Below are 22,812 nucleotides of genomic sequence, written 5' to 3'. Positions count from 1 at the left end.
TCCATCAGAAAAAATAGGAAAAAATCATTTACGTAATCAATTGCTAGCGCCGAAATTATTTGGTATAAGGAACCTCTGAATTTTACAACCATCTCGTAATGGTCACCCCTAATGTGTGTTTATGTGCGTCTCTGTTATTGACAAATTTTTCTTTCGAACGACTAACTTAACTTGAAAGTAAACTATATTTTGACCTTGGTTTCAATCTTCACTGCAAAGGTATACAAAAAAATAAATTTTTTTCCCTGAAAAGGATATGGAAAGACGACCCTCATTGTTAGCGCTTCTTACCTGTGTCACGGATTTGTGAAAGGAATTATACTCTTGGATTTTACGTTCAATTCACTGCGTGTACATAATATGCAAACCCATTTGAATAACAAAAAGAAAAGAAGAAGAAAAAAAAAATTCGAGGAATACGAGGAGGAATATCACTCTGTGTATACAATAAATATCCGAATTGCAAACTGTTTTTGTCGCTGTGTGGATCTTTTTTTAGGGATTAAACATTGGCTCAAGGATGATCTTAAAAACGAAATTCCTATTCATACAACCGTACACAATGGATTTCAATCTATTTTTATTATATCCAGTTATTCTTTTCCGTTTTTTTTCTCGCTTTGCTATGGAAACGACTGTTACAAAATTCAAATTTTCCGAATTTCAATTCAATACAGTGATCCAGTGAGGTGAGGATCCACATATGGCTCACTATTCTTCACGGTTTTCTATACATTATATTTTAGTGGTTGCTTAAACGTAATGATTTATTGAGTTTTCAGCAATTTAATAGGTATTTACAAAACAATGGATAAAAGGTATAGTTTTCGTGTAAATTCTTTCTTGTTGATCTGAGGCGAAGCCGAGGTCAATAAACACACGAAAACGAGACTTTTCAACTTTTATCCCGAGTTATGTAATGGATTTTACATGCTTTTGAAATCTAAACCAAATTTCTTGTTTTCCGTAGGTGTGTAATAAGCCATATTCGACCCAAGGGAGTGTATTCACCATACGACGTATTCTTAGCGGTTTCTTACATTTTTTAAGACATTTTGAACACGAAGAATTTAAACTGATAATTCTCAAACAAGATTTGAGACAAAAATATACCAACATAAAATCAATGACTGTACATGCTGTACCAGATATGGTCGATTCTTTAAAATCTTTCGATTTATCTTATTGTTAAAATAATATGAAACGTTAGAATCCAGAGCCTAATATTTGGGAATCGTTTTTGGAAATTTAGGGAATTTTTGGGAATTTTGGGAATTAATTCCCAAAAATTCCCTAAAATTCCCAAAAAATTTCTTTTCTTTGCATTTTTATAATTAAATGCTCGTAAAAGATCAGGAAAAGTTCAAAAACCTTTAAGAACTATGAACAAGCAAAAAAAAAATTGGATTTTTTTTTGTAATTTCAGTGAACTTTTGGAAATTGGTTCCCAAATATTATGCTCTGAAGGATATGTCGATGTACTCGCACCAGCCAGGGCGTATACTCTACTTGTAGGTCTCTCCAAAGCCGACATTAGTACAACACTACAATAATTTAAGAGCAATCTACACTCCGACCCCCTATGAAATACATTTTTGATGATAACTTTTTATTCGAATTATTTTTGAAAAAAGTGGCCTCATCGTTTGGTGCCAGAACATATAAGGTTTCGATAGCCACTGGAATTGTCCAGATTGATGTAGTGTACTGAGAAAAAACTCAAAATTCCTAAAATTTGTGTTCTTTGTGATATTTTTTGGACTTTTGAGTTTTCTCGGCGTAGACTGTTTGACAATAAACCGCAAGCCTAACTAAACTAAACTAAACTTTTATTCTGGTGGCTATCGAAACTTTATATGTTGTGGCATTAAACGATGAAACCACTTTTTTCAAAAAATATTCTAAGAAGAAGTTATCATCGAAAATGTTTTTCATAGAAGGTCGGAGTGTAGACTGCTCTTAAAATAATTATTTTTGAGTTATAGCCGCAAAAGAAAGATACGATTCTCTAGAATTGAAGACGAATCTATCACTCCTTAAAATCGGAGACCACTTGTTCCCCTATCACCATCACCTCCAGTTTTGGCGATATGCCGCTTAAGCTCAATTTACTGAATATATTATATTCAATATGTTCTGAAATATTTGTTGTTTTTTTGGGAATTTTAGGGAATTTTTGGGAATTTTAGGTAATTTTTGGGAATTTAGGGAATTTTCGGGAATTTTTCAGAATTTTTGGGAATTTTGGGAATTTAGAGAATAAATTCCCAAATATTAGGCTCTGTTAGAATCCGTTTTTAAAATCGTTATTTCCTCCAAGTTGACATTACCCCAGGTGTAGCTTATATTCATTGCATAAAATAACAAGTGATCGTACATGCTGCCTCTAGTGAAATAAAAAGTGATCGCTAGAAAACAAGAATTTGATCGCTAAAAATGATAAATGCAAATGTGCTCTATTCACGCCGTAAGTGTGGTCGAAATTCAAAATGGAAAGTGCGGAGGTCTTTTTAACGTAGCGTCATTTTCATACAGGGAAGCGTGGCAATGTATTTTTTGGTTCACTTTTTCATCGAATCGTTCACTTAAAATTCAAATTTTAGGCACACTTACCGTGGATTTACATAGCAACGTAAAAGTGACAGATGCAATGTTTTTTAAATACTGCAACCAGAAATTTCATTCATAAAATTAAAATTATGAATGAAATTTCGAGTTGCCGTATGAGAAAATTTTTGCATCTGTCACTTTTACGTTGCTATGTAAATCCACAGTTACGGCGTGAATTGTATGAAATGCCAACTGTCATGTACACGGAGGCAAAACGGAATGAAAACGGACACAAAACGGAATGACTGTGAATTCAGACTTAGGAGAAAGAGTAGTGGTTCCCTCTACAAAATATCAGGAGGTAAGTTGAAATTTTTGGGTATAGACAGTCAGAGGCAGTGAAATTTCAGCATTAATTTGCTTCAGCTGTTTTTCAGCTGATCCACACATACAAGTTCTTCATGATCGAGATGGAGTCCTAATCTTCTAGCAATCCAACGCACTTTAAGCAAAAGTGGTACTCTAAATAGGGTACTGAAACTTGACAGTGCTTCATACAAAATTTTACACTGTAAAAAGAGTGGGGATAAAGTTTCTATTTGTCAGGTGTCAATGGAAGCACTTTTGTTTGGAGTGCGTTGAGCAATCGCAAAGACCGAGCGATCACTTCCGTGTTTTAAGTGAACAGTTCTATCTTTTTTTTACGATGCTTTCTTATTAAATAGCGATCAGATTAATTACATGCCAATTTTAATCTATATTGGTTTCACAAGACATTGCTGGTTATTGTGGCAAAGCCTGGGAAAGCGTATCAGCATTTACTTATTGTAACAGTCCTTCCTGATCTGACGACACACAAAAAATAATTCCACTAACATTCGGTACGATTTCAGTAGGATGTTTTTCAATAGAATCCCTCTTTTGGAATAGAGTTTCAGATTATCGATTTTTCGAAGCATTACTGGCCTTCGATGTGAAAGCAACGAAAACGAACGATGAATTACTTTTTCTGGTTAAGCCTAATACACACGTTCTCCTCGTGGAACATGGTTCCGCGAAGTAAGCTCTACTATCGATCCTAATAATTTCCATACCAGCATTCGTATCATCCTTTCCTCCTTTCAAAAATGAGTGGATTATCTCTACTGCGTCACTACTGCTAATGGATTGGGTTCAAAATTTCCCATAGAGACAAGGTCTGTCATTCACACGTGAGTTCTATCACCAAATTTCATTTCATTTTCTCCAAGAAATTTGAGGTGGTTGATTTTTCTTGATTTTCTATCTGCGTAATGGTAAATTTATGTGGGACTGCGATTGAAAATAAAATCAAAAAGGAATGATTTTCCGCTGGCATTATATCCTACCTATCCTACCCATGTTTATACATTACTGCGACTCAAAGGAATCGTGTAACAATGGTTCTGAAAGTCCTTCAACCGATTAACACAATCTAAAATCCATTCAAATAATGCTCCCTATTTTATGCGAATGTTAGCAGCAGGAATGATGTCATCTTTCTTCTGTTCAATAAAAATTATTGCGCAACATTTTCTCAAGGCCATCCATGTTAAACAGTCCATGCATGCATACAATCAGAGAGTTACAAAACATGATAGTAAATTATATATACGTGTTTTGATGGTGGCATTATACTACTTGCTAACCAATGCAACGGAGAAACCGATTCCCTAGATAGTTATTTGAAGGGACATGGTTACTCCACGATTTATACGTAAATACAAACGTATAGTAGGTATACCCGCAACAAGTATAATCTTTATTACATAAATAAATAAAAAAAACTTTCAATGTGCGTCTGTGGTGGTTGCAATTTCAAACAAGAGTCTCTACATGCAACAATGGGTTTCTTTCTTAGGAAGTGTATACGTGCAACTACCAACGTATATTAGGGGTGACTTTTTGTGAAAGCATATTAGATACGCAGTTGAATTATCCAGTGGAAAATTTTTGCTAGAGACCGGTTTTATAGGTATACGACGCATTTAAAACAGTTTATCCGCGCTGATGTTTATGCGTAATTATCCAGAGAGATTTTAGAAGCGAATAGAGTGAATGTAGAAATTTATATTCATTTGACTCGTTATGTCCCTAGCACACCATATTAAAATTTCCATACGATTTGACAGACCAACTGTCAAATAAATATTGATTTGACATTCAAAATTGAAAAGTCACTATCTATGAGAAAAATCAGCACCAGGCAAATAATAATTATTTGTTGTCTGATAACCGATAGCTCAGAGTTGACACTGTAATTCGAAAATTTGGTAGTTGGTAGCTGACTACCATACGTAATTTCCGATGTTCACTGTTTGAGAGCTGCACACCGACTGATGAAATTATTTAGGCTGCCTATTTATAATTTGGTAGTTGACTACCAAATTGGTAGTTGAATACTAAATTGGTAGTTGACTACGAAACTGATAGAAAGTTGGTGGAGATGTTGATAGTTCAACAGATGGATATCGACAGATGAAACTATTCTCTCTGCTTGTCAATTTATAATTCACGTATTTGGTAGTTGGTAGCTTTAGAAAAAATTGAGAAAAATTAAAAAGACCCCACTAGGCTTTAGCCGGTCTATTCTTGTTTTCTTGGTAAAAGTGGTAAAAACGGTAAAAGTGGTTTTTCAAAGTCTCAGTCAAATTAAAATATTTTTAAATGATTGAACCAAATTCTGAAAAGTTGATTCAGATTCAATACCTGAAATGGGGTTGATCAACTTTTTGTTTGTCGGAGTCCGGGAAGCGACAGGATCCTGAAATATTTCCGAAAAAATCGCTGACATTGCGAGTCATTTTCCTGGCCATTTATCAAATTTAACAAATGGGGCATTTTTGGAAAGTTTGTGGCATGGACTTTGAACGCCTTGGAGAAGCATCCCTACTTCTCACATTCATTTTCTTAGGAATGCAGAGTTTCAATAAAGAATCTAATCGATTTCCATAATTTTTTTTCAAGAAATTAGAAGAGCACGAAGCCCATATGCATCCCAAAGCTTGAGTTCAAAAGTAACTGGCAATTTCATCAGTTTTTTTAAAGCTATCTCTTGGATTTAAGGAATGTGGAAGGTCTGTAAATGTCAGTTCCTAAAAATGTATCACTCGTGAACGTCAAACTTCTGCCCAAGGCTAGAACTCAGACATGACAAGCCATTTTTCCAGTTTTTGGACTCTTTTCTGGATTTAGAGAAAGTTGGATGAAGAAAATAACAAATTTCATTACTCCTGAAGGTATATCTTTCTCCCAGTTCTAGAAGTCCGTGGAAATAATCATTTCCATCAGTTGTTCTGGACTGGTTACTGCATATCAGTTCTTAATAATTTAAAATTTTATGTTTCGTTTTCCTATAGAAACTTTGCCATTATGAAACAAAGATTTTTCTTTTAACTATCTTGCATTCAATGTAATTCTCTGAGTGCTATCTCAGGCAAAATCTAAATTTCAACGCGGAGTTGACCCGATCATTTTCAGTAGTTTTCTCTGTATAATTCTCTGAGTACAATACCGTGCATGTTTATGACTTGTAATGAAATTTGATGCCACAAAATATGTACTGGAGGTATTCTCAATTTTATGCAAATTAGATCTATTTATCGTTGCTATATCGACCGATCGTATAATATGGTAGAACGCATTGTGCGCCAGACGCTCGTTTATTTAAATCAAATTCACGAAGTTGTTCAAATATTTTATAATTTCCGGAAGTAGGAGTGGTTGTAATTGCTCGATTGAAATATAAATAAATTCAAAAGATCTTAACATCTACCATTCTTAGCTCAGTTTATAGCTCATTCGTGTAAGTGAAAAACCGTTAAAGAAATGGAAATGTGACGCAAGTCCCTAGTACCACGTGCTCGATCTATCTGATATTGTTTTAGAGTTAAACGAAAGTTAAGTTTAAATCGATCCGAGGCTATTGCGGACATAGAATCGAATCATCTGCCATTTGTGATGCAAAAATCCGCATTTTGAGTGACAGTTGTGCCCAATGCTGTGTGAGAATGGACCCAATTTTTTAATATAAAATCCCATAGCCCCAAGCTGTCATTCACATACGCATTCCCCGGCCACAGCCGTCCCAACATATCATTTCTGTGTTTCTCTGAAATGGGGATGTTTTGTGCACTAGATATGATATTGCCGATTCGAGCGTAGCGAGGTGTAGGATGTACTTCCATAATTGGAAAACTTTTGGTTTTTGAAATGGTTTATTAGATTACCGAAAAAGCTATAAGACTTTCGCCTGACAATTTGCTTTTTAATTGAATCCATAATCCATAATTTCTAGGTCTGTTAAATGTGCCTTTACATCTGGCAACAAGCTTTTTCTACACAAAGGAATTAGATGAAAGTTTTTTTTTGAAACGAGCTCAAGTCATCAAATAATTTCACTTACAATCTCGTTTACATTCGAAATACAGCATTCCCCAGGGATTACAATTTTTTGCATGTCCAGCGAAGCTCCAATCCTTACCAAACTCCTGATTGCACACATACGTGGGATTCTCAGTATATTTCCAGCAACTGGTAGTATAACGATATTCGGTACCGGTTCCGTCACGCTCTAAAGAAGTTTTACGTAAAAAATATGGAATAGAAGTTCAAAGGTATCTTGAAAGAGGCCTGGCTGACAGCACTGAGGTAAATTTATGTAAGCACCATTCAGTGCTGCCAACCACGTCTCTTTCAAACGACTAATGTGCACACAAAGAAAATCAAAAAAGGAAATTTTCACCACTCACCCAGTCGTGATTGAATGGGTTGATATTCATCCATTTTGGGATTGAAATCGTAGCTCAAATTTTCAAGTATCGTCAAATTATCAGGCAAGTTCGTAGGTCGCTGGGAAGCCGATTCCACCGATTCCAAACTAGAGTTAACGTATACTGTTATGAGTGGCATGTTTTGTGGAGTGTACATTAGTTTGTTGGCTGTTATTGTCGATTGGATGGTAAAACGGTGCACTGAACCAACTGATGCAACAATGCGCTGTCTCTCGACGATGGACAAATCATTTTCTCTCACACCTTTCCCGCTCAAATAGTTGCTGGCTGCGTCAAGGACGTTTCTTCTTCCTTCACAGTTAGCAGAAGTTTTAGTCTTGACGATTTCAATGATTTCTCCATTTCTTTCAATCATTTCGGGCAATGGCACCCATTCCGGGTTCGATCTGACCAAATAGTCGGGGATTGGTGAGATGTCGTAGATTGTTTCGCAATGTCCCGTTGATTCCGCAGTCTTGTAGAAAGCTGTGTTACTGTCCGCTTGTGGTAATTGATTCTCGCTGAGCGAGTTCACATTGAGACGGGTTGTATCGACTTGAAACTGGTTCATGATCAATTTCAATTGATTCACGCCAAAGTAGGACAATGAATCATCAACACCTAGAGATTGGATGACACCATTACGTAAGTTGATCTTAAATGGTTTGCTCAATGGCGAATTCTCGAAGTTTGCATCGGAGCCTGAATCAGAGGAATCTTGTATCATTGCATTGTAACGCTGTGCTCTTCCTTTAAAAAACTCGGCTTGAGTAAGTTGGCCAATGATAACGTCATCAGAATGTGGTCGAAGAGTCAAATGATAGCGAGAATATAAGCCAGAGGATTCGTCTCCCGATTCGGGTGAATATTTCAATATCTTAGCTTTCACTTCGTACTTGTACACCTTATTTCTTTCCCAATGACCTCGCACGGCAACTAGGCCAGCTAGCAGAAAAACGAAACGCAAAAAAGTTTGTTTCAGGTGCCCTTTCATTTTGCAACTTCGAAAAGAAATCTTACCTAATATCGCTGTGAATAGAAGAGCACCTTTCATGTTGATATTGCCTGATGATACTAATCCGATCATAACAACACGTCGCTTTAAATAATTCAAATTCGCTGATGATGGAATATATTTCCTAATCAATTTGCATATTGTGAGGCGACAATGACCCGATTTATGGTGCAATAGCTTCAAATCACCGCTGAGATTAGGGATAATTACGAAACTTTGTTTCAGTGCTGTCATCAAGATGTTTCAAGAAATATAAGCGCTCTGCGGGTAGAACAATAGAACATTGTTTTAACTTCGAAGAGTGAGCATTTCTCGCAGGGCTTATTTTAGAGAATTTTAATTCTGAAAATTCCGAAAATTCTGAAAAAATTCCGAAAAAGTTCCGAAAAATTCTGAAATATTTTAGAGAATTTTCAGAATTAAAATTCTCTAAAATAAGCCCTGTTTCTCGAGACAAAGATTTCATTTTGATGACAGCACCTTAGCAACGTTACATAATTGTGTATGATTTCTAAGTAATATTTCTTAAAAGATTTTACATGATTTGGTTTTCGCTAGGGTCGAAAGTGGCTTATTATTACCTAGGGAAACAAGGAAATTGGTTTAAGTTTCAAAAGCATGTCATAGATATTTAGGAGCCTTAGGATATAATTCGACGTTTTTCGTCACTGATAATTTCAGCGATATAATGTGTCTGAAAAAGTAACTCTCTGCAATGGCGTTGCGAAAAGTGAACTTTCTAATGCCTCATTTGGGTGACGTATGAAGGGTCTTTTTTTCACTGGTTTAGTAGTGGCTCTATTTTTCGTCACTAGTTACGAAAAGTAAACTACTTTCCTTTACTAGGGAGGGAAAATGGACTTTCCGTCCCTAGGGAAAAAGTCTTTCCCTCCTTCGTAAAGGAAAACGTCATACTATTACTTTTACTCGGGCTTAAGCCCTCGGACACTTTTACTCATCTGGATACGAAATATTAAATTCCTTCCCTTGTATAGTAATATAGTATTTCACCAAAAAGTAACTAGTTGTAACGAGATAGATTAATAGATTGATAGCATTCGGTATAAAGTGACCTTCCGATGTATTTACAGCAATGAATGATTACTTGAAAAGCTGGGTTTCTACGGTTACATCAATTGAAAAATTACGAGTAGAAATTGATAGATTTGAATCGGCAAACATTCAAAACATGAAAATTAAACCATTTTCAATTGTTTAGCATTGAGATGTTACGTGTCATATGTACGTTGCGAAACGAGGTAGTTCACGTCACATGACGAGGTTATCGCTTCGCTCGTTTTCGCGTGGAATTCGTTGATCCGAGGCGAGGTGTTAATAAACACACGAAAACTAGACTTTTAATTTTAGCCCGCGACAGAAAATGTTTCATTGGAGAAATTAACGGTTCTCGGTGCAGAACCGTGCAATAGTAGATTATCATCATACAAGAGGAATAGTCGAGGCTTGCAGAGAAAATTTTAATCAATGTATTAGAGGTGTACTCTTGGTGACGTCACAACATGGCGCGAATGCGACAAAATTTATTACAAAACTCAGGATGAAAAAATGAAAAACCTCATTTTAGTGTGATGGTTCATCTCGCGACTCGCCTTGTCACAACCAACTGGACTTTTCAACTTTTTTTCTTGCCCCTTAACCAAGCCGCAATCCAAGCCAGATTCATTTCATTTTGTGTTTTTCGATTAGTAGTTTAATGCAATTCTAAAAATAGATTCGCTGATGAAAAAGTGAACGACCTGCTATTATTTTTATTCAAAAAGGTCAGTGATTGATAACGGGCGACGCAGTTGTAGTGACAGAAATTCGATGAATCGTTAATTGGAAATTGAAACGTGTAAATTTGTTAATTTAAGTGTTGTTTTGCTGAAATATCTCAGCGACACAATCAATACGGAATTTCGATTTTCTCATAAGTTGATGTTAAAGTTGGAAATCTAGCTATTTATTATTGATGTATCACCTTCAAGGTTACGGCACTTTCAGACATAACCTCACTTTAGTATCGTTAAATGTTTCGTTCATTCATTTGTGTGATTTTTTTAAATGTGGATGGCATTTCAAATGTGCTTGAATCTATTACAGATTTGAACAGAACAACACGCGACATGTAATTATGATCATATTAGTATAATCGACAAAATCAAGATGAAGAGCGAGACCTCTGCTCTGGATCAGATTTACATTTTATATCGATAAGAAATAGAAAACGTTCGAAATTCGAATATTTTTATTTTGAAGGACTAGACTTTGAGGATCGATGCAAAATAAACGGTACAATAAACGGAAGAGTTGCAACAACAGAAAAATTGGTTCTGATATATACGAACTTTGTTAATATTTTCTCGTATGGAAGGACCTGCGCCACGGTCGCAGTGACGATACGCTTAGCAGTGTGGATATGAAATTTTTATTTTATTTCATTTACTGTGAAGGCGGGGGTCTTACGTCAGAAAATGCGTCTTCAAGTTCACTATATTATCGGTTTCACGTGAAATGTTTGAAATGATAGCAAAAAAAACGAAAAATATTGAAATGTCAGAGTAATTCTGCACCGATTTTCAAAAATTTTCCAATCGACGAAGAATAAAATTTCTGAGGTTGAGTTGGTAGATGGGCAATATTTTCCTTAAATGATCTGCGAGTTTTTCCCAAAATAATTTTTGCCTGTTTTTTTATGGATACTGAGTCGATTAGCGAAATTTTTGTTTAAAAGAATCTTTGTGCTACTTTTGATTTTACGGTTTTTTGTCACAGTTGTTTATAACCCATTGCACTGTGTCTGGGCTTACGCATTGAATGGTCTCAATTTAGAGAATGCAGTTTTGAAGTCAAAATCAAAAGATTGTTTCAATGTCTTTTGATAACTTCATCCGTCAAGTGACCTGATCCACCCATTAGGTGTAACCTAGATTTATGTTGTAGGCTGTTGTCGTGGAGATTTTCAAATTGGATATGTGAATCGAGTGACGAACACAATAAGTTAAAATTTGCAAGGCTTGAAATGAACAGATCTCGATAAGCTAACTGCCACTGTTTACAGCAGCAAAGCAGTAACATAAATAGGTGCTTGTCACAATGGTCTGCTATCAAAGGTAGTTGAGGTAATTTCATGTCAGTCAGGTAAAATCAGGTAGAATTGGGCTAGAGTAATCTGATTTTAGTGCTGATTCTAAGTGCACCTGGTTATGGGAATAAGGGTGATTAATCTAGAGTAAAAGGTAGGTTCACAATTAGTCAGACTACAATAATTTCGCCTAACAAAACTGTCTTCCACCAAAATCATATTTTATAATTCCACCTTTTCAGTGTAACGTTGTCTCGGTATAATCTACACATGAAATCATATCACCGACATGCATAAACAAATCCACAACGAAGGTGTTTTTAACTCGTACAAATCGTTCCCTTCTTCAAGAACTCTGTAAAATTATACAACGCGACTTTCGAAATTGTTTTATCGACCAGCTTAAAAAAACCATCATCATCATCATCATCATCATCATACAAAGGCTGGCAGAGTCTTCAAAAAAAAAAAAAATTAAAGGTGCCACGCGCCAATACTGCTAGCAGCAACAACCTATAGATAAAACACGTTCGACATCATTACAATGAAGAAAAAGAAAAACGAATTTTGTATAATAATTGACCCAAGGAACATCTGCGCTGATATTATTTCTTTTACACCTGGCCTTTTCGAGAATGTGTCTTCAGAAAATGTACGTAAAAGTTAGAGCATATGATACGACAACGTTAAAAAGACAAAAAAAAAAAATAGGCGAACATATCGTAAAGGTGTATAGTCGAACTGAAAATGCAAACGAATTGAATTGGGACGAGAATTAATCATTTTTTTTGGATAAATAACGAAATCATGGCTACATCACCCCAGTAGAAAATTGAGTTATTTATCTAAGCTTTGTGAATGGTGCGTTGAGTTGAAGAATGTCTTTCATTTTATCAAATTAACCTGACCCGAAAGTGAGTGTTGCAATAACACTAGTCCAACATTGGGTTTCTGTAAATGTTCAAAGCTTTCCTTCACTTCAAGAATCAATGAGCCGTTTGAACAAACTAAATTTTACATCACTAGGGATAAAAAGTACAGTTTTTGTGTGAATTTTGTTGATCCGAGGTGTAGCCGAGTAATGGATTTTACATGCTGAAGGCGTTGACAGTAGTGCTTGAAACATGAAAAGTACGTTTTTCGGCGCATGTAGCATGTTAAAGTATTTATAAAGAGGACAACGATTTCAATTCAAGAGAAAACTAGTACGAAACGCCGACCGAATGACTTGAAATGATTTTGGGATGCTATAAAAGTTTTACTCCTAATTCGTATCAGGTTCGAATTTTTCATGAAAACTCCTACCCTTTCTCTCCGAATAAGTACATTCATTTACATGAAAATCTATAAAAAGTTGAAAGTTAGAGTTTTCGTGCGGATTGTTAAATTGCGTTGATACGATGTCAATAAACGAGACTTTTCATCTTTACGTAATGGATTTTTATGCCAAAAACATGAAAGATATTGTCCTTGACTTAAGGTTATAGGCCATTTTAAAGGATTTGATGCCAGGACTTGCCTTCTTGAAACCTCTTAATCGCTGAAACAGTCCTGAGCAATGAATTTCCTTTGTTCAGAGACTCCTACTTACGTCCTATGCAGGGGCCATCGTTATCTAGAATGACGGTCAACAACGTACTGCAAGCATGAGTGGTACTGTAAATATGACAGCTGTCGACTGTTATCACCTTTGCTTTATAAGTGCGCAGCAACAATGGTAATTTGTGTTCATCTTTCAAGCCACAGCACTGCTCCTAGCATGAACATAGAAAATATTCCGATGCTGAAGTAATCACATCACAGTAGATACTGCGCTTATTTTGTAAATATAGGTGAATCACTTTTCGTTGTATGAGTTAAATCATACAGTACAAGCAATGCTAAGCGGTAGCTATTATCACTAAAGCCTCTTGCATCACTTGTCAATTCAGTGTTCATGCTAGGTGCAGTGCTGTGCTGTGCAAAAACTGAAAATGGTTATTTGCCTGCCAAGAGAAAATTCCAACAAGAGCTAACTTTGTTCGCCCCACGAGTAAAACGAGAGTGGAGAAAATAAAAAATTTCTCACCTGAACTGTCATCAGAGAGAGCGCCAGCAAAACGTCAACTTCTCGACGCATTTGAGTGGAGAAAATAAAGTTCTTTACGCCGCACAGATGAAAAATGTTTTTCATGCCCCTTCGTCCCCTGTGTTGGACGATTGATTTTAGACACTTTCGCGAAATTGCCTAAAATCAATCGTCCAAGACACATTCGTAAAAAACGATTGTACCAATGTTAAACAAATGTTAATTTGTGGACTGATGAAGGGTAGAGAAGCATATTAGCTCCTTGTCTACAATGACATTGTCTGTGTCCAAGATCAGCAAATCATTACTTGTCAGACAGCTGCAATAACATTATCTCCCTGCAATTTTTTGAAAGGATTTTCGCGAACAGTTTTTTTTGCGCAATTCAACGAACATACATTACAAACAGGAGCATATTCACTTACCACCAAAGACTTATTGTAATAACAAAATGCGCTTCTTTTCACAAGTAAATCAACTTCCGCTCATCTCACCATTGAGATATTAATGTTTTTAATAAGAAAAGAAAAGGAAAAAAAACCCGACGAGCAGAACAATCGCCAATCCAGTTCAAATTTGTTATTATTTAACTTTCAGAAGAGGTAGAGAAGAGAAGCAAAAAATAAAACGAAAAATATCCCAAGTGAACCTGAAAACTATACGCTCATGTTTCTTGTTCATTGTGCATTCGATAATAAACACAATGATTGTCTCCTTGATTGGTTGAACCGGTTCCAGAACACACATTACATTAATGTGCCTCGCTGATGTGAGCCATATCTCTAGATTCAGTTCAGTTTTTCTTTGCAGCGCATTTTGGGTTCGCTATTATGTGTATTAAATACGAAGGAAGGCAACAAACGAAAAATTAAAAAAAAACCGTACAGACGAGAGAGATATTAAATTCTACCGTAACCAAAACGCACTGAACAAAACAATACATTCAGCCCATCACCATAATCACATAGGACGTTGGCTGTGTATAGCTGTATGGGCAAAAAGGTAAAGAAAAATATTTCTTAAGATTTCTGGTGCTGTTTTTAGGTAGAACCAATTTTTGTACCGTGTGCACATTGATGAAAGCCTTGTTATGCTATATTATTTTCTGTATGGATGACTGGAGGAACACTTCTCGTATACCATAGCCGACCTCTTCAAGAAATGAAAAGACGAGGCAAAAAACAAACTTTTTTTTTCTCTCGTCGTGGTTCTTCTGTTAACTGGAAGAAAATTTATGAAAACATCTGCTCCTTATTTTCGCTTTTGTTGTCTTCGTCTCTTTTATTTAAACAAAAAAATAAATTTTAAATAAAAAAAAAACTTTTTCTCCAACAAACATTATCATTTAATGCCGAACCATTCCGCTTTTTGTGTATTTAGTTCAAATTCAATGGATCCCTTTTTAATAGATTTACGTTTAAATAGAAATTAAAAATTGGATAACAAATCCACCTCCTTCCACATACACATAGAGGAATTGTTATTAATTTACGCACCCAAAATCGCTTCAGGCCTAGCTCAAAGGATCGAATGGTATATATTTGGGTGACAACATTTTTGTTGTGCGGCGTGAATAACCCTATTTTCTCCACTCAAATGCGGTGAGAAGATGACGTTTTGTTCACAATCTCTTTGATGACAGTTCAGGTGAGAAAAATTTTATTTTCTCAACTCTTGTCTTTGCAATTGTCACTTTGATTTCATTCTGACAAATGGCACAACAAATTAATGTGTTTGTTTCGTGGATGCACGCCACGCACGGATGAAATAGTTATTTACGTATTTGTTGTGGACGGTATATTTTGTCGGAATTACCTATTTTTCCCCGAGGTGAACAAAAAACCATTGTTGATTGAAAAATATAATAACTTTTCCATCGTCGTTCATATTTTAGAAATTCAGATAAACTGGTCAGCTTACAGTTGGATAATTTCATGTTTTTACTCTATTTTCGAAAAACTCAGCTGTTGCAGGTAACTTTGTCTCCAGGTAGCCATCTCTCACTGTCTTTAAAATTACAAAATTGCTTAGAAACCTGGGCCACCTGTTTTGTGATAGGCACAACATTTTGTGAAACACAAGTAAATCTTAGTCAACCATTTTAAAAAAAGATGTCAGTGGCAACGAACTATTGTGCTAGGCCGCGCGTCTGAATGGCATTACCTCCGCCCATATATTTGCCTTGGTCTTAGAAACATATCAACGAAAATACAATACTAAGCGCCCAAATGTAGACATTATTTTAAGCTAAGTATTCTTCTACTAAAGAGGCATCGATGCTTTGCTGAAAGCATACATTTGGCCGTTTTTTTTTAAATACTGTACTTTTGATGATATATTTCCACCAGAATCCTTTTCCAAAAATATAGGAGCGCAATAACGACCACGAATGTGTTAGTTGTCAAAAGAAAACAAATTCGGTTGTAGCAGTCTGACCAGCTCTGAGAAAACTGAACAGTTTATGAAAATGTCTGAGAAAAGTCAGCGGTTTAACGAAATAGTCATGAAACGACTACAACCAAAATAACTTCAAAAGCAAAGCAAAGTTGACGTTTTCGTGTTAGTGGTGTGTGTGAGATATAATTTTTCAATGAATTTCGGGTCATAATAGATCATTGTCAATGTCGTTTGAGATGTCAAATGAGCTGTCATTTTCACAAAGCTAACCACAATGTTACAAAAATTTTGTATGGAGCTGTCATTGTTTGAGGTTAGCTTTGTGAAATTGACAACATATTTGACACTATTTTGAGAGAAGAAACCGTTATTTGCCACTGATCTATTCAAAAATTAAATACGATAAACAAAAATTTAGGCTACAATTTTAGCTAAGCATCGAGCCTCTAAGCATCGAGACGAATCAACACAACGCTAAGTTGAAGCCTAAATTTGTGCGCAAAAATTATATATTTTCGATGATAACTTCGTATTTGCGTAACGATGATAAATGTTTGTGGTGATGTAGCCTACTATAAGAAAACCCAGAATTTGTGTCAATTTTCGCGAGCTATTGCGTACTAGGTTACACCACCACAAAAATTTATTATTTTTACTCAAAGCCAACACTACTTGAGAGCCCACTTTTTCCAGACAAATGTGCATAAATGTAAGCTACAATTTAGCGTTGTGTTGATCAGTCTTAACTCTTACTTCTCTTCAGATTAATGACAATGAGACATAAAAGCGTTTAGAGGCCTAGCCTGTAAGCCATGTTGTACAATTAAATCACCAAAAATAGAATATTTCAACGCCGATAATACCAAACATCGTCGCTCTAAGCCTGACATAGTAATTGTTTTTTATCACATTCGCGCGGTGTTCGGATGTCAAAATTACTTCACTAGAAGTTTAATTCAAAAATTACACTTCTGGTCAATGTTGTTGTCTCGTTTTCGCTTATGTGATAAAATAGAATACACACTTGTCACTATCGGTCTCGGCAAGCCTCGACTTCTTTGTGACAAGTGTGTAATATATATTACCTAACGCACGCTGAACGGATTTTTTCCACCTATCGCCGCCGGCTCGAGCTGGAAACCTCTCACTCGCTAAGAAGCAGTTTTCTATGCGTTAGGAAAAGACACTTTACGTTACTATGTCAGTGCTAAACATATCAGTGTGAAATGACAAAAAGCAACTCTGCAGCCTGAATTTGAAAAGACTTGAACGTTATTCCACCTCCCTACTAGCATAAATTTTCACCACGACCAGAAAAAGCAATTGTCTCCATTCTGTCGAATGATAATGTTCGGATCTGTTTTGTTCCACTAACAATTGCTAATCTAATCGAACTACGGTAAATACCAAATGCAAGACCGAATGTCTATTCATTTCTCTCAACCAAAAATGTGAAATTTTGCTGGCAAAAATCAAAAGAATCATTTGAAATAATCTGATTGCAAACTAACATGCAATCTACATGGTGAATAGACCAGGTAAATTACACAAAAGACATAATATAACCGTTAAGCAAGGGTCTTTCGTTTGGCTATTCTACACAGCATGCAATGCAATGAATATCTAGTCAAAAATCACTATACTCGTGCATGTGGTTATATGTATGTATATATGCATGCATCAATGTTCTGTAATAAATTTCCACACTGAGTGTTCGATATGCATATGCAAAATAGGTGTATTGGTGACAGACATACATCATATACACATGACAGAGTTTTCTACGAATTGATGAATTGATCTTGATCGATCGATTTTAAAGAGATTCTCTCTTTCTCTCTCTCTATGTTCAATTTTTTCATTTTCAAAACGAAGAAAAAGAGCTTTGAACAAAATTGTTTTTTTTCGTTCAGTTTTTAATTCATCGAATGGTTCGTCCCCACCAAAAATATTTCATCACATTATTCATAACTGAGAACCTATTGGTACGAACTGTATACGGACACTCTATTCTTTCAATAGTTTTTTTTCCTCGTGTGGATATTCTCTTCATCTGCCTAAAAAGAACGTTTATATATAAAGTACAACGTTTGAAGTTGGGTAGTGTGTTGCGAAAAGAATAATTTTTCGACTCGTACAAAGTACAGAGGTCTCATAGGTTTGTTATATCGTTCATAACACGGCGAATCCCTCTAACCGATCGATATCCAAAAGAAATTGACCGTTTTGTGTTGGTGATATGATATATGCTCGATAAAATAAAGCTAAAATGACTAACAGCCACCATATTTGTTTTTAGTAGAAATGATATTTACTCAGTTGCAGTATAGATCATCTTCAAGAACTCGTTCAGGAACTAAAAATTCGTTACCCAAAGTGAAGATTATGACGTATTTTATATGAAAGAAGTGTCAAAATCGTCACCAGTTAAACTTAACGAAGAGTTTCTGAACGAGCTCCAAGATACGGTACTTTCAGACGAAACCTCACTTAGGTTTCGTTAAATGTTTCGTTCATTCATCCTTTTTTTAAAACTTGGGTGGCATGTCTTAACGCGTGGATGTCATTTCAAACGGAAGATGATCTGTAGCTCAGTTCCATCGTACTGTACGATTTTTGACAAACTGAAAACGAACGAAGACATTCTCAGAGCCATGACCGCAACTCTTTCGTCAACAATAATTTTTTGGTTATGGCTTCCAAATAACCTTGGTACACGACGTGTATAGGTCACGGAAGTGATTGGTTATGTATGAAGTGGTGGCAGTTAATTCTATTTTAGAATGGGACTTTAACTAAATTCAACAGGAGGATGAGTGAAGATAAATTTAGAGACATAATTCAAAGTTTTCTCTTTTGTTAGACTGTCAAACTTGACAGGAGATCAAAAGGAAAATTTTAATTGCCGTTATGCGTAGGTACAGTGAAAGATGCAGTGTAGTTTCAAGGTGCATAATTAACTATAGAGTTCAACCATATATGAATGAGAGATATATACGACATGTCGCGACATGTAGAAGAAAAACATAGGCTAAAATGTGTTGCTAGTCAGCGGTCAAAATTGTATGAGACGATAGTGTAGCGATTCGCTGAAGCGCTGTAGGAGCAACAAAGTCTCATACATTTTGACAGCTAACTAGCTCAAATTCGGTACTACCAACATAGGTTTTTTTGTTCCACGAATATTCAACTTTCTCGTATATATCACTCTTTCATATGTGGTTCAACCTTCGTACGGGTCCCCTTTTTCACATGTTCGCCTGTGTTATCCATGTACACTATACATATACCAACAACCCAACAACGATTTTTCTTGTATCGAACATAGAGCATTTATATATTGTGTTGTGTAAAGCAACGCGAGGTACTCATTGCTGCGTCATGTGAGGAGATGTGTGTATAACTTTCGTTTATATTGAGTTTTGGATTTTCGATTCTTGGAGTCATTTGTGCGCGCGCAACCGTCCGTTCAGGTTGGTTAAAACCTTGGCTCGCGCGTCTTCAAGAAATTTCTTAATATTTTTTGTCTGTTATAAGTATCCACTGTTGTAAGTTTAACTTCTTCGTTCCTTTTTACCAATCAGAACACTTTTTTTTGGCAAAGTCAGTTTTAGTATAATTTGCTGGTCCTTTTTCGTTAAATTGAAAAAATAAAATAAAAATCGCGTGGTTTGTTGGGACGAGATGCACTGAAAGATTTAAATTAAAAAAAAAAAAAAATTTTAATTGACATTCCTTTGGAAAGAAAAACAGTTTCGACATTTCAGACCCATTTAATTGTAAATTATTTTCCGTAATTTCTTGACTTTTTTATGTTTGTTCGAATCACTAAATAATTAATTATGCAAACATTTTTGATGAAACTGTTTTTTTTTCGGTTTGTTTGCGCAAAGCTGTACATTTTGTTGTTGCTGTTGTTGTTGTTGTGAAACGAAATCGTATTTTGAGATTTTTTTTTTCATTTTTCATTTCATTTCAAATCATTTTTAAGTGACTTTACTTAACGGTTAATGAAATTCATTGAATTCGAGTTGATATATAATGACATTGCGCCGAGAAACATATTAACTCTACGCTACAATCTAACACAATTTGAACGAGGCTAACAACAACGTGCTCTTGGATGAGAGAAACAATTTCTACAAATGGATTTTTCATAGTCACTCTTTCGGTAAGTTGCATATCATTGAAACCAGCTTAATAACGTTACATACGTATCCTTCGAATGCATAAGATGACTGGTCAAATTCTTATACACCCAGTGCATCAATTAATCTAGCTATTTTGATTCTCGTCCTAAATTAAGACATTGACAGTCTAATATAGTCAATTAGTAGATTACGAGGTACGATCTTGTCGTAAAATTTATATTTTGACTGGTGGAAGTATATGAAGCTAATACCCCGAGGCAATGAAAATTACCGATAACGTCATCAGGTGATGAATCATTTCCGTGGGGTGCGAGCTGCGATATAGAGAGTGAGAGAGAAAATGAATCTGTGCGTGATGTGTAGCATAGTTCACGAAAATATATTTTTCCTCGCTGATTTTTGCTAAAATTCAAATTTCAAATTTGCTCAAAATTCCTGCCAAGTTAAAAGAATAGAAAATTTATGAAATTCTGAGCTGCACATTTCTGGTTTTCGATTTGAATCAGACAAAATTTTCATTTCAAAATTGCTTCGAGCACAGATTTCTATACCTTCAAAAGGCATCAGTGTATACCATTGATGTCGTGGTAACGTTTAAAAGAGTTGCATTAAAAGTTCATTTTACAGTTTGTTTTGTGGTAAGGCCATAAGGCCAATTCAGATCCAATTCAAACGGTTAACCAATCATTTTTTGTGCGTTATATTTATGTTGGCGAGAACAGTTGTCAATTGCTGGAGATTTTTTTCTTTGTTTTCTTACAAAATTAATTTATTTTCTCAATGGAGCAAGGTACCAGAAAATTGTAATGTCCAACTAAATTCAGGAAAATTAGAGCGTAAGAATGTAATCCCATATAGAAGAATTGTCCTAAGAAAATCGATCTTTCCTTTGTATTAATTCAAATCGTTCTAGGTTATCTCTAAGCAAATTCATTTTCATTGGTCGACCTTTGTATTAGGACGTCTACAGTCCTAGTTCATTATAATTGCAAATTTATTCATTTTCCCGAGATTGCACATGCATGGGTCGTCTGCAGGGGTTAATATGCAGAAAAAAGACATCCAAAAACCTTCAACCCCCAAAAATTGTCTCTTTAGCAAACTAATCAGGCAATTTTTCAGAGACTTTTTTTTATAAATTCAAGGTTTGCGGATAATCGGTTTATAAATTCAGATCTGGGGTCAGTCGTCTTTGTATGAAAGACAAAAAGATCTAGGGAGATTTATCAAACGATTCAGGATCAATTTTTGAGAGATCAATTTATCGATTTACCAACAAATTTCAAAGGTTTCCTTGAAAAGAAATTCGTAAAAATTTTAAGATTTTCTACAAATTTTCCAACAATAAACAAGACCTTGCAACATTGTGCTGTAAAACAGGTGAGCAAATTGTTCGATCAAATATTTCTCTCAGCATTGCCAAACTCAACGGATATTGCCATTTGAACATATTATGACGCAGTCCATTTCCGGTAATTTGAAAAACTTCATGTGCAATTTTACCGCATCAAAAATGTTTTGGCAGAAAATCTTTTCTTTTTCGGCATAATTTACCGACCATCCAAACAAACTTTCTTTGCTTTTGTCAGATTTAAAAAAAAAAAACTGCACGTCCTGGCTTACATATCTTACATATCCATTATTCTTATTAACTTATCTACCATCATCAAGCATCTGTTATGTTTTACACGTAAAAACACGCAAAAAACGATCAATTTTTACGTCGATTTCATCTTTTTTTTCGTTCTGGGAGACCAAAAGAACCAAAAATTGAAAAGAAGTCAGTTGGTAAACGGAAAAGTTTTTTTTTTAATTTTGTAAATTCAAAAAGAATTAAACCGCTAGTGGCCACATGCCGCCGTTTTTTTTGTGGCTTTTTGGTTTTAAAAATGCAATGTGTTTCCCTTTACTGACCATATTATCATTATAAGTAATTATCTCTCCACTGAAAATGTGTACCGTACGTATACGTTATAACGTGCACACAAATTAAGTGAAATAATTCTCCAATTTATTTATGTCGAATATGAAATGGTTGTGATGGTCTTTTTTTCATCCATTTAGACAAAAAAAATTGTTTTTTTTTGTATTAAAAATTGTTCAATAATTGCTTTTCTTTAGCTGTGTGGATTTTTTCCTTCTTCTTCTTCAATTTTTTTTTTTAAATTTCGTTGTGTGAAACAAGTTTTCATACCTACCTACGCAATATAGTAGACTGTGTTATAACAACACATAGGTTCTCAACCTGAGCCAATATACTGTGCTGTGGACAGCGCTATATGTTAGTGACTTATGTGAGTCTTCTATTTAATATTCACCAAGTTTCATTGACTTTTCTAGTAGATGGTAATAAAATATAACTCTAAGACCCGACCAGCTCTCCGACTCTATTTAAAATTAAAAAATGAAAATAAAAAAAAAATCTGAACCTGACTCTATGTACAAAACCTATCATACACAGCGTTCATGTACGTACACACATAGATTTATCGTAATTATTAATTTTCCTGTTCATTTCAATGATTTTCTGTTATGATAATGTGACCGAGAAGCGGAATCTTTTTTTTTTTCATTTTGAATTTATGATTTAGATACTGTGGCATGTTCTGATGAGGTGTGAACAGTTCTATGCATTTCAAGTTTTATTGGATGTTTCGTTCTGGAGATGATGATGGTGTTCGTTCATCGCAGGGCATCGTGAAATTCTCTTGTTATTTGCAGAAGAAGATCGATTGCAAAGAAAACGATTGGATTTG

The 22,812-nt window shown here is 35.3% G+C and overlaps 1 protein-coding gene across 2 annotated transcripts; it reads right to left on the bottom strand.

The window, feature by feature from the left end:
* Positions 1-6,751: 6,751 nt before the first annotated feature.
* Positions 6,752-8,410, bottom strand: LOC119074424 (vitellogenin-like). Of its 2 annotated transcripts, none has more exons than XM_037180551.1 (4): positions 8,361-8,410; positions 7,320-8,285; positions 6,970-7,141; positions 6,752-6,905 (listed from the first exon to the last, which is right to left on the bottom strand). In XM_037180551.1, the coding sequence occupies exons 1-4, from the start codon at positions 8,392-8,394 to the stop codon at positions 6,836-6,838; spliced, it is 1,242 nt and encodes a 413-aa protein (XP_037036446.1). In that variant the 5' UTR covers positions 8,395-8,410; the 3' UTR covers positions 6,752-6,835. The 2 variants fall into 2 exon arrangements, with proteins under 2 accessions (XP_037036446.1, XP_037036447.1); XM_037180552.1 differs by having other exon boundaries at positions 6,974-7,141.
* Positions 8,411-22,812: the final 14,402 nt, after the last annotated feature.

The sequence above is a fragment of the Bradysia coprophila genome, unplaced genomic scaffold, assembly GCF_014529535.1.
Source record: "Bradysia coprophila strain Holo2 unplaced genomic scaffold, BU_Bcop_v1 contig_151, whole genome shotgun sequence".
Taxonomy (NCBI): Eukaryota; Metazoa; Arthropoda; class Insecta; order Diptera; family Sciaridae; genus Bradysia; species Bradysia coprophila.
Note: the sequence above shows the minus strand (reverse complement) of the source record. Positions and strands in the feature narration are given on the sequence as shown.